Source organism: Accipiter gentilis, chromosome 7 (assembly GCF_929443795.1).
Source record: "Accipiter gentilis chromosome 7, bAccGen1.1, whole genome shotgun sequence".
NCBI lineage: Eukaryota > Metazoa > Chordata > Aves > Accipitriformes > Accipitridae > Astur > Astur gentilis.
This window is the reverse complement of record NC_064886.1, coordinates 28,107,269-28,120,010: the sequence shown is the minus strand read 5'-3', so window position 1 is coordinate 28,120,010 and position 12,742 is coordinate 28,107,269. Positions and strand designations below refer to the sequence as shown.

Sequence of the window (12,742 nt, the reverse complement as noted above, 5' to 3'; positions counted from 1 at the left end):
GCTCAGCTGGCTTATCTGACGGTAGCCATTTGCTTTAATGCAAGACACGTTTCTTTTGTCCACGTGCGATGAGTATCCTCTAGAATGGATACCAAAAGTAATAGGGAATTGTATGATTTAATGGTGACCCTCAGTGCCATGCTTTGAACAGACCTATGTTGTCTATGTTGTCAGCTGTCAGGAGTGGGGCTCTCTTCAGTCATCAAAGCATTTAGCAGAGTTTACAGTCTGCTGTTTACATCACTGGCCAGTACTTTACTCTCCTGAATACAGTTTAACTATTCCACCACCCCTGTGATGAATATTCTTTTCAGCAGCAGCAGTCCTCACCGCCTTGGAACATTGTTTTTGGACACAAACATACACAAGTTATTAGAACACAAGATCAAAGGAGGTGTCCCACTGTCTTCCTTTCAATGCTCCCATTGTGTTTGTATGCTGAAGCCTGCTAGAGAGTTAGAACCAGAGAAGGGGGAGAAGGGGGGAGGAAACCTTTGTACAAAGGTACTTGTCACTGAGAGAAGCCCATAAAAGATGATGTGAGAAAAGACACCAGGTGGAGTGTGAACCACCCTTATTGTTAAGAAATGCAAATAAAAATCTTCTCCTATATTAAAACTTTCTTACTTGTCATTTCTTAGATGCTAAAGGAAAGGTTCTGATTATTGAAGTCATGGCACTACTTTTTACTTCGCTGCTTTTCTTTTTATGTGTAGCACACTGTATGTGATGTCGGCAAAAGTTATTTTTCCTCTTTCTCTGCATATTGTTGTAGTTGTTAGCAAATTTCATCTCAGCAAAATATCCATTGGAAAAAAACCTCAGAAAAATCACACTTTAAAATGTCTCAGGGATTGCCTTTTTTATGAAGGACATCCACAGTGTTTCAGATTTGTAAATAAAGTGCAAGCTCATTTTATTTGGATAGGAACTGTGTTTTCCTTAGGGAAACTTTGACAGAAAAATTCCTTTTTTGGAATTTGTAATTCTGTATGATCTTTGAATTCTTTCTGGTGGATCTCCAATCAGATTTCAAGCAAACAGATTCTAGATCCAACACCCATTAAAATCTACTGAAAAAGCCAGTTGCTTCTAAAGTGCTGGGAAAGCCCTGGTCCAGCTGCCTTGGCTATAGATACGCGGTAGCAAGAGTCTCTCACTTGTGTTTAGGCGTCATCTGTTTTGTTCAGCTTTCCACTTTTCTGTTGAGCTGAGGTCTGGATTATTGAGCTGGCAATGCAAAGTCCTTTGAGAGACAAGTTGCAGGACAAAACAGGTGACAATTAGCAGTCCACAACAACAAAGCGTTTCTAACAGAGAAGTCTTCCAGCGGCACCAGAACTCAGGCCTTCACAGAAGGCAGCTCCTGACACGGACTTTCAGAGTAATAGATGGCGAGAACAAAGATTAACCTGGCACAAGCCTATATCCTCATCATTGTGGATTCTTCCATTTTAAGACTTCTTAGATTAATTTCCCTGAATACAATGCAAAGAAGATGTGATACTACCTGAAAAAGAGTATTTTAACGGAGGCAGTACAAAGGATACCTAGCTGTCTCCTGGTTGCTGTGGGAAGCAGCTCATCTGCTGAATCAGCACTTGTCACCCTGAACTACTAACCCTTAAACCCAACAGCTATCTCTACATGATGGGTTTTCTTGGCTTTGAAGAGAGGTGAAAGAGAAAATACTTTGATAATGGAAACTATATCCACTGGAGTAGGGAGACATAGTGTTTTAACAGTCTGGGACTATGAAGTTTGCCAGGGTTTTCTCCAGCCGATCATCACAGGCTCTTAGAAGGAGTATAGGGATAATCTTGAAGAAGGCCTGGAAAAATTTCTCATGGTACCTGAGAATATGCAATATCTGGCACGCTTACAGAGAAGGGCAAGTGATGTAGTGAGTGTGCTCATTTGTGATAGACATCTTTCTGCTGCACAGACACTGTTTGAACTTGCTGATCAGTCTTTCCTCCCCCTTAGGGTCAGGGCAGTTGCTGACATCCTAAAAAACCCAAAGAAAACCTGTGAAGCAAGTAGGTTTGGAGTTGAAAGGATGCCACAGTGCAGACTCATGCCAAAGCTTCACGGCAATAAGCCAAGGCTGCAAAGTTGCTAAAGCTAGTAGGTGCTGACATGCCAGATTGCAAAAATGCCAGAGGCAAAAGTGCTGAAAAAGCTGCCAAGACCATAGGTACCAAAGACAAAGACCCAAAAGCTGAAACAGTGTCTTGTGACAGGCATCCCATTCGTGTGTGTTGGGAATGAGTGATCAAAGCACTCATATGGTCACCAAAACAAAATTTAAATGTTATTAAAAGGATCAGTCATACCTGCAAGAGCAGGATTGAGACCCTAAATACATCAGCAGGATAGTAATTGAAGCAATTGTTGAAGAGGTATTGTTGCTGTGGGCAATTCTTTGTTGATGGAGTAAAAGGGGATCGATTGGAAAGTGGTTGAAATGGAGGTCGAGTGAGGTTTGTGAGCCTCTTTCTTTGTGATTTTTGAGAGTGATGAGGTTCAAAATGCTGTATCAGTTGGATCCTGGAAATCTTAAGAGCTTAGATATATGTCAAGTTGTCCCTGACAATGGTGCTGAGAGCACCAGAAGCATGTTTAGAAACATGCAATTATATATGTTTTCCCTTTCACAACTGAGCAGCCTTTTCTCAAAACACTTCTGTAAAATATAGACGTAGATTACTGAACGTAGAGGAGGAGCAGCGCAGTTTGTGCTTTGCTGCCTCTGTGTGCGCAATTTTTTGAGAATTACGTGGTTTTTTCCTTTAAAAAGTACAGTTCAACCCTCACTTCTGCTGGAGGTGGTCTAGCATGACCTGCGTGCTACTTCCAGGTGGAAGAGTACAGCACCCATCTACTACTTTGGGAGGTCAATGCTAGATTCCTTTCGTTTTCAGTTGGATGGGAACATGGCAGAAGAGGGGAGGAAAAGGAAGGAGATAAAGCTGAAAAACTGGAAAGCGGTATCCTACCACTTACCGCATTACTCAGACAGGAGAATCAGCGTGACTCTTTCATCTATCCCATGTATTTGCCCTCCTCCCTCAGCTCCTGCATGTAGGAAACAGCAGCGTGGCAGAGGGGGTGAGGCACTGCCGTCCCACCTTGGGCACCAAGCAGAGCCCCGCTCTTTGGTGGGTGTCTGGTTCTGGCATGTGGCTTGTGTGCTGTGCAGGGCTGGGCCTTCTTCACTGGCCTTATGGACTTTCTGAGTGTGTCAGCAAACCCTGCATAACGGGGAGGTGAATCCCATCAGCTGTTTATATTTGCTATGATAGGCCACATCTGTAGGTCCGCACATTATGTGATCTCTTGACTAAATTTACCAGTCTAAAGCCAGGTATGCCATTAGCGTGTAGTGTAGTGTTTCTGCCCTGGCCTCTGAACAACTGTTTTTAGGACACTTGCTTTTATGCAGCCTTATACCATGTTTAGTTACCTTCAGGTACATGTGAATCTGAACCTTTTCAATGCTGGTTTATTTTACCATACGCTAGGCTAGCATTTATTTTGCCCACTGTTCTGTAGCTAATATGCAAATACAGAATCAAACTAGACATGTGTTGTTTTGGCTGATATCATTGCATAGAAGTACTCCGCTCTTTGTCTGGACATCAGAGCAGCCTTCAGTGGTACACACAGGGTTCCTCTCAATCTAACTGATGCTATAAGTCTTGCTATTGCAAGTATTGTCATTCGTTTTACTGTGCTGTTGAATATTGAAAATTAATTCCCAGAGCGGTCTTATTCACTCGTTCCTTGGCTAAGATACCTTTATTTCCTATCACCAACTAGTTTATATTATATCAAGGTTCAAAAGGGTTTTCCGTCCTCTGAAGAAGTAAAGTGTAGTCAGCACTAATGAAAGGGCAATGAATAATACTCTGCGTCATGGCTTTCGAACTTCAAGAATTCCACTGGGGTCACTGGGTTGAATTAGAGACCCTTTAATCATTAGTACAGTTTTATGAATGGTGTACTTTACTCTGATATTTTACTAGACGTCACTACTTAACACACTTCTGGCTCCATGGAAGGCAAAACAAAAGGCTTTGTGTGCCTCAAGGTCCCTGTTGTTTTGAGGATCGTTATAATTCTACTGAGTCAAATCCTGAGGTCCCCGTTCGGTTGTTATACCCTGCTAAATCCTCCTGAAATCAACTGGAATGTGTCTGGGCAAAAACACGCTAAGAATCTCAAGATTTGGCCCTTTAAGAGTAGCTAAAACTTTCTCTCTCCCAGGTGGAGGAAGAAATAGCTGCAGTTGTGATTCCTACTCAATGCAAAGTAACCAGCTTGTATTTGTGTTACTCCTGTGCCCAAACGTGGCAGTCAGGAATCCCATTGTATGCAGAGTCAGTTACTGCCATTTGGGATTCTTGTGTCAGATTTGCTCTCCTGTGAAAACCTTGGTTTTGCATGGTACGTTATTGACTGTAATTACAAAGGGGTTGCTTTAAACTCTTAACAAATGTTGCATACGTGAAAGCAGTACCGCGCGCCAGGGACTGTGTTACAAATGCAAGTCCCTTCCTTCATCACCGTAACTGGGACGCAAGTGGACCTCTGTAATCCGCTGTGAAAGCAAAGCCATCTTCCCCCAGTCGCTTGTTCAGACCTGCAGAACTCATGATGTTTCTAAGGCCTCGTTCCCAAGAGCTGAATGATGGGAGCACCGTTTCACAAAATAAATTAATAAATCCACACCACTTGGGGGACACGTCCACTAAGGTGTTCTCTATTTCTCCTAAACAGTGAAGGTAAGTGATATCCCAAATAAAACATTCGCTGATGAAGTTAAAAAAGGGTACTCGAGTATATGCCAAGCTGAGGAGAGAATAAAATTGGTATTACAAATTCGAATTTCTTAATATGCATCAGAGAGTTTTTTACAAGTTTTCACAGTCTAGGTGAGGCTTATGCCCCTCTGCTTCATCTAAACCACTTTATTCCCTCTTGCTTCTCCCCAAAACAAGAGGCAATCTTCAAAGGAACAAATATGTCACTTTAAATACACAACATAAAAAATGGGCCAAATAAATTATTAAAATACATAAAAAAAAGATTCAGAAAAGATGCATGTTATTAGCTATTTGACAAGCAATTGATGCTGTTGCAATGGCTGCATTTCACAACGCAAGTGTTTTCTTTGCTAGACAGATAAACAGTAGAAATAATGTGAGAAATGACTTTGCAGTCATCCAAAGAACAATTTGGCTTTAAATGGCTCATTTAATGGCTTTCCACTGGCTGTGCTGCGCAGTCATTTCATACCAGACCTTCACCACATCCATGTGCTTTGGAATTCCTTCTAAAAATGAGCTCCAAGCCTGACCCTCCTCTCCGCGTCCCAGTTCCCTGCAGAAGTGTTATACATATGCTTTGAATCTCTTTTTCAGATGAGCTCCCAAGTCTAAGTCCTTCCTCCCCGTGCTTGAAACGTATGGATTTGAAAGCACAGATGTGGCCTTGAAGTTTTTGGACCAGGCCCATCTGGGTCAATCCCTACATAGTTTGACTAGTAGTTTCTTGAGTAAAATTCTCAGAAGCCTTCATTTTTTCTTGTTCTGAACCTACTACACGCTCCCTTTTATCTCTCCTAGTTGAACTGCAAGGATCTCGAGGGAGATGTGATTTTCATAAACAGAAAAATAATGACCAGCCGGAGGAAGGAAACAAATTTTTAATGTCTGTGAGAATTGTCTGTATGAAACAGCAAGTTTCCTTTTAGTTTATTCTATATGTAAAAGAGATACCATTCATAAACTGGAAAAGAAGGGGAGATTATTTTTAAATCTCACCTACTCAATTAATAATAATGATGATGATAACAATAATAATTTAAAAAGCCGATAGAGGCTTTGTCCTCCTGCTGCCAACATCTTGAATCGCTGCGAAAGGCTTCCGGATCTGACCCCGAAAACTGCGTTTTGGCATTGAGCGACTTCAGTAGGATCACTTGCGTGCGCGGAGATGCCCGTGACAAACAGTTTGCAGGACTAAGTCAATAGAGCAACTGCTTTTCCAGACACGCTTCGCAATGAAGATACGGCTGAGTAGGGACACGAGGGGTTCAGGAGCGCTTCGTCACCGCATCCGAGTACCAGGGGTGATGGCAGGCAGTTTGCGAAACATCGCAGAGGGCGTGGGGGGGGGGCGTCCGGCGTCCGGATCCCTCCTGCGGCCCCGAAGGGGCGGCCGAGCGGCAGGCGCAGAGTCGCCCCTGGGAGGGAGACCCTCCGGCCCGTGCGGGAAAGCTGCTTTTCCGCGATTGACGGGGGCGGGCCTCCCCCCCCCCCCCCGCGGGCGCGGAGAGCGGCACCCCGCCGCGCCGGCTCTCCGCGGGGGTCCGCGCAGCCTTGGGGAGGGCGGCGCTGCCCGGCGGGGCGGCCCCGGGAGCCCCCCCCCCCCCCCCGGCCGAGCCGGGCAGGGGCGACCGGCGGCAGCAGCCCGGGCCAGGAGCCGCCGGCGGCGCGGGGCGAAGCGGGCCAGCTCCGCGGGCGGGCGAGCGAGGCGGGGGCCGGGGCCGGGGCCGGGGCGGCGGGGGGGGGGCAGCGCGGCGCATTGTCTGCCCGGCGCCCCCGGGGCTGCGCGGGGAGCGGAGCGGGGCCGGCCCCGCCGCCCGTGCCTGGCTGGAAGTGAAACGCACCCCGGCTGCTCCTTTTTCTTTTTTCTTTCTCCCCCCCCCCCCTTTTTTTTTTTTTTTTTTTTTTTTTTTTTTTCTGTGGAGCCTCCAAAAGGCTCACTCGCTCCTTTCATCTGCCGCCGCGGCCCAATGGGAAGGCGGAGGCTGCCTGCAAGTGGTCTAATCTCAATGAGGTGTCAATCATGTTCCCCGGTGGGTGAAGTAAGGTCTTTTGTAACCGCCTCTGTCTTTGGGAAAGAGAGGAGAGAGGAGGAAGACTGGAGCGGAGAGGGGGACGCCGGACCGCGCTGCAGGAGAGGAGCTGAGATTCGATCTCGCTTGTGCGTTAGCAGGGAGAAGAGGAGCACATGGATTTCTAAACACGCTGGGATTTTATATAGCTACAAAAATAACAACAAGCGAGCCTGACCCTACCGCAAACAGTCAAATGAATCGTAATTGCAGATCAATGCAGAGAGATGGGGAAACTTCACTCGAAACATGGTTAGTTCCTTTCACTTGCTACTTCCGTGGCCCCTTCCCCTTATTTTACTCGGTTTGTTGCTGTGATTTTATACTGGTGTCTAATGATCTTCCTTTATTATCCCCCCCCCTTCCCCCCCGCCCCCCCCCCGCTCCGGATCTGCCTAGCTGCCGTTTGTAAACCCAGAGAAAGTCCAGAAGGTAGGGATGGCTCTTTACTGCTAGTAACTTTGAACGCCTTCCCCCAGCCCGGGTGGCTGCTCCCGTCCCCCTGCCCTCTCCCCTCAACTTTCCGCCGCGGTTTGCCCGCTGCGTGCCCCTCCCGGCCCCGGCCCCGGCCCCGGCCCCGGCCGCGGGGACCGGGCGGGCTCTGCGGGCGACTCAGCGGCGGCATTGTCTCCTCTTTTCTAGGTGATAGTTTTGCGGTGAACGCCTCCCTGGCTCGCAAAGGGCTGGAGGACTGGATGGTGAAGCAGAAATACTCCGGGGGCAGCAGCAGCGGAGGCAGCAGCTCGGGACTCCAGCAAGGCTGCCAGCACCGGGCTCTTTGCAGGCTCTCCAGCGCCAGGGTATGTCAGCTTCCTCGCCCCCCCCCCCCCCCCCCCCTTCTTTTTTTAAATAGGGAAACCCAAATGCTCTTTCTACATCCTTCTGTCCCTCCCAAGGGTCGGTTTTGCAAAGGAAGGGTTTTCTTTGCCCTAATGCTGCTCCGGGGGGCTGCACCGTGGGTGGTTTCCTTCAGTCCTTTGATGAAGTTAGGAGCTGCAGAGCAAAGTTGGTGCTTGTACAACAGCCAGAGGAGTAAGGGGACCTGTCCGCTAGTGACTGAGCAGTACGATTAGAACAAAACTCTTCACGAACAGGAACAAACAGCGAATCTCTGGGAAAAGCCCAGCACCCTGCTAGTGTGCACGAGCTTGTGAACCCTGACTGGTGCGCAAGTTTGTGACATTTTGGCAGAGGAATTCAGGAAAGGAGAAATCCCTGAAGAGTGTATTGCTCTTTATTTGCTCTTTGCTAATAATGCGTGGCTGACTTTCTCCGTAAGAGTAACTGCACATGTCGCTTGTCCTGGCTGTTACCACACTAGTCACTTCCCACCCTTTCTCTTTCCTCCAGTCCTTCCGTGTAAAGCTGGGCTGGAGGAAATGAGGAAATGTTTAAATTGCTTTTTTTTTTTTTTTTTTTTTTAAATGTTGTCTGTTTAAGCAAAAAGACATGATGGGGGAGGTAAACAAAGTTAACAATTCTTAGATATAGTCCTCACAGTGTTTCAGGGTATGATTCAGAGTTTATTGATGTTTACTGAAAGACTCCCATTGACTTCCGTCAGCTTTGGATCAAGCCCTGAAATCTTCATCAGTGGAAAAGTAACCTGAGAGACGGGGAGATCGGAATCTGTGTTTCCCAGCAAGGAATGTTGCTCTGAAAGCACAAGCAGAGCAGGGCCACCAAACCTCCTGCAGGCTCTTCACTTTCTTAGCCACCAATTTTATTGTCAGAAGCCTGGACTTCCGTGTCTCAGGAAAAATTAACTCGTGAGTGGAGAATAGCTCATTTTAGGTGAGGTGTTGAAGTGTGTAGAAGATGTGTAGTATGGGAAAAGCTAACGATGACTTTTTAGAGTCCACCAGTATTGTATTGTATTTAGAGGAGGATAAATTGTTTGGGAGTCAGTAGAAGTAAGGCACAGAGAGTAAGATATTGATGTGTTTGTAACTGACAAGTATAATCACTTCACATTCGACTTGCAGGTATGGTTGGTTGAAGTGATTTTTATTGTGCTTTACTTGGAGACAATGTGTCCAAAGAAAGAAGTTCTCATTAATAATGGTACATACGTGTATGATACAGATGCAAAGAGTAAAAACATGTGCTCTTAATGATTTTTCATTATCCCATTTTTGTGAGTGAAGCTTTTTAGATGTGTTCTACCTTTCACATATATATTTTCTAGGACAGAAGCTCAACTCGCCAAACTAAACATAGGTTTAAAATACAAGAGTTAAAGGTCAAAACCTCTGACTCTAGCTTTGTGAAATGTATTTTCTTCCATAAAGACAGTTTGCTTTCTGGAAAGAAGAAAAAAAATCTTTTGTCAAAGATACTTTGCCGTTCACAAAACTCTTCTTCAGTTTTCAGTTCCATGAGGTCTGCTCAGCTGGAATGACAGTAGAACAGTATTTCTCTTCTTACTCAAGCTCTCCTCCTCATGATAGCTCAGCAATTAGCAAGCCATTAACTAAAAATTACAGTTCTAGTACATTATAAAACTGTAAATAGGTTTAAGTATGTTTAAAAGCACTGCTCCCATGAGGCTTTTTACTGTCAACCTGATAGAGCTCTTTCTGAATGTTTGAAAATATTCGCAATTTATTGCCTAATATATTTGGTAGTATCTGTATGAAAATATACCCTGCTAAGTGATTTAGTTTAATTGTCATCCTGTCACAGGCACACTGTGACAGCTACATTAAAGTTCCTTAAAACTTTTGGTAATATGGAAGGATGCATTTCTAATCCTACATTGGAACCAGATGTGCCATATGTACAGTCTTTTCGACAAGGATTATGGAGTCACAGCTATTGACTCAGTAACTGAGATTGCATGACTGTGTCTCTTCTGAGATCTCTTTGATCTCTTGAATAATTATACCAAGTACAAAGCGAATTGTAGCCTAACCTCTTGGCTCTTCATTCAGCTCAAGATGTAGAAATACTAGTCACTTCTACTAATAGTTAGTCACATGGGATTGTGTGGGACAGTTGTGTATTCCCCAATAATGTAGTACTGTTGCACTTGAATTGACCAAGGGCTCTTCTCCTTACTACTTCAGATTTCCTCCTGAAATGTTCAATTAGCTTACAAGGCTATGTGGAATGGTACAGTTTTATTGTGTCACAGCTGAAACTTTGGCTTCTCGTTAAAACATGTTTTTTTCCCCTGAAATAGCTCCCAATTGCTGCGTTTATGACTTATGGCAGAAAGAGTTAGATCAATCACTGATGAAAAATACCTGCATTCAGAGAAACATCCAGTTGAGTTTAAAAAAAAATAATGGTCCTAGAAATAGTTTTCCTCCTAGGAATCCTTAATCAGAGTTTTGTTGGTGGTGGTTTTATTAGTATGTAGGGCCCTATTTGGTGAAATCCAGTGTACCTCCAAAGACCTGTTGATGGGAGAGGAGAGCACTCAGTTACTTCCAAGTCTGAAACGGCAAAGATTTGAATTGTTTTGATTAGAACTTGAATACAATAGTGAAATTTGACTTACTTTGCTCTCTATAAGCCAAAAATTCTGTCTTGGCTGTAGTTGGAAGGCTGTTTTCCTCAAGAACAGAGACACTGAATTGTTTTGTTAAAGGTAGTCATCCAGGGGACATGAAACTGAAGGTCAGGGGGATTCATGTAGCATTTTACAAAGGGGAATGAGTTACTAATACAGGAAACCAATAAAATTTCATTTGTGCTCCTCTCTAGAATGACTGAATTTACAATAGTCGTGGAGGAGGAGGTCTTTACATCAGTTCACTCAAGGGGTGCTTGACATGAGGAGGGTTCAAGAATACAACACCTTTTCTCTAACTGAACTGAAGTTTTGAGAGTTTCTTGGTTAGAGCAGACTTCCCTCAGCTGATGTGTCGTCCATGTCGCGTCCCGTCCATCCGTGTCTCCCCCCTCCAATTCACTGGAAGAACAGTAATTAGTGTCCAGCTATTGCCAAATGCATCAGTCATCTGAGAAGTATCTCATAGTAAATTGTTGGGTGAAGGCATGAGCCAGGGGAAGGGGAGTGTATCTGAAATAGGCACTTCTGGTTTGTATACAACTTTCTGTTCTGGGCTGAGCTCTGATCTCATGAAATTGTTGCCACCCGCCCAGCAGGGGCTGCTCTGCTCTAAATGTTTTAATTACCGTGGAGGCTGAGGGCTGGGTTGCAGCCCTCCACATCATGTAGAATTAAAGAAAAAAGCGACTCTGTTGCACCCATGAAAATATGAGGTCCAGAGTCATCTTCTAGTTTCAAAGCTAATTGAAACCACTGGGGCTGTAAATCTGTTAGAGCAACTGAATATGCTTCTTTTGCTGCTTTATGAATGAGTTAACTTGTGCCCAGAAAGGTTTTTTGACACTGTGGATTATCCTGTATAATTCTTAAGTTTAAATTTATTCAGTGTGTTTACTTTTAAAAACTATTTTTGGAGATCAACATTGTTTGCAAATATTCATGTATTTATTTATTTAACTGAGAAGTAGTTCTATGCTAGAGGGTAAAATATTAAATGTGACATTTGCTTAGCTCAATTTACTTTAATCTTCAAAGCCATAAGAAATTTTACTAGTTTCTTGCATGTCTCATTGAGATCTGTGCTTGGGATTGGAAAAAACCCTCGTATTTTTAATTAAATTTCAAACCAGCTCATAGTGAGCCAAGTTGTAAGTAATCATTTTAGGTAGAATAGAAAAGGCTTTAGCTTACCACTTCTGCTGGGCTCTTTGGTGCTAGTGATCCTTATGTTCAACCCTAATTGATTTTAATTAGAGTTGAGTATCTGGTCTGGGAATAATACAGTGTGAAATGCTGAGGCACATCACTGCTTCAAAGGTGGGGCTTGTTCTCCATTTGTTCTGTGCCTGTAACTGCCAGTGACATTAATGGGCATTCCTTGCATGGCTGAGAGCAGACTACGCCAGTGTCAACTCCATTGCTCCTCTAGCATGATCTTTCTTAAATTAAAAAAAAAAAAAAGAAAAAAGCCCTTCCCAATCCTCCACTATTAAATAGCATGTGCGTGTGTGCATATAAAAATACATAGCCTTATGGAAGACACAGCTGGGTAGGTCATTCATCCAAAATGAAAATAATAAACAGGAAAGATACTTTTTTAGTGGTATGTATATGCTACGGCTTAAAGGCTGTTGAATTGGAAGATTTAATTGTAGCACTACTTTGGGGTCATCGCATGGGTAGAATGACATTTGAAAGACTGCCTTCTTACTGATGCAGTGGCAAAAGCAATTAAAATTGCTCTGGGTGCTATCTTGTGTAACTGCTTGAAGTGATCTTTTAAAATGAAATATTTTTCAAGTACAGTATTGTATAGATAATTATTTGTATTGACTCTGAGGATTAAAAGAAACAACAGACTCAGCAGTGCTAGATACTGGTATGACTAAAAAAATATTTTGATACACAAGATACTGTGTATGGCATTTAAAATAAGATTGCCAAACTTTGTATTGAAAGAGAGAAGCACAACCTTATTTAGTGTTGAAATTTGGTGCCAACAAACCAAGATAATTTAATTAGTGGTGCACGCAGTATATCTTGACAGCTCTGGTTTGGGAAAATTATAATATGAATATTAACAATCAAAGAGTCTCTGAAAGTATTAGTGCCATGGTGATGAGATTAGTGAATTGGCCAATACTGTAGCAGAAAGCTGGATTCCAAGGGAATTATCCTTGAATGATACCAGTTGGTTCAATTAAAAGCCACAATTCAGTTGCCATATGGAAAGTGTTAGGCATCCTTACATGGTTTCAAAGCTATGTGCCGGAGGTTAAATTGACATATGAAGAAAAGCATAAATTAAATATTTTGTG

General features: G+C 43.8%; 1 protein-coding gene across 1 annotated transcript in view; it reads left to right on the top strand.

Annotated features, from left to right (window-relative positions):
- Positions 1-12,742, top strand: part of NKD1 (NKD inhibitor of WNT signaling pathway 1) — a 176,168-nt gene that overhangs the window by 59,941 nt on the left and 103,485 nt on the right. The window contains exons 2-4 of the mRNA XM_049806737.1: positions 7,006-7,156; positions 7,304-7,336; positions 7,547-7,704. Coding sequence (XP_049662694.1) covers positions 7,132-7,156; positions 7,304-7,336; positions 7,547-7,704 — 216 coding nt within the window. The 5' untranslated portion in view covers positions 7,006-7,131. The remainder of the gene's footprint in view (positions 1-7,005; positions 7,157-7,303; positions 7,337-7,546; positions 7,705-12,742) is intronic.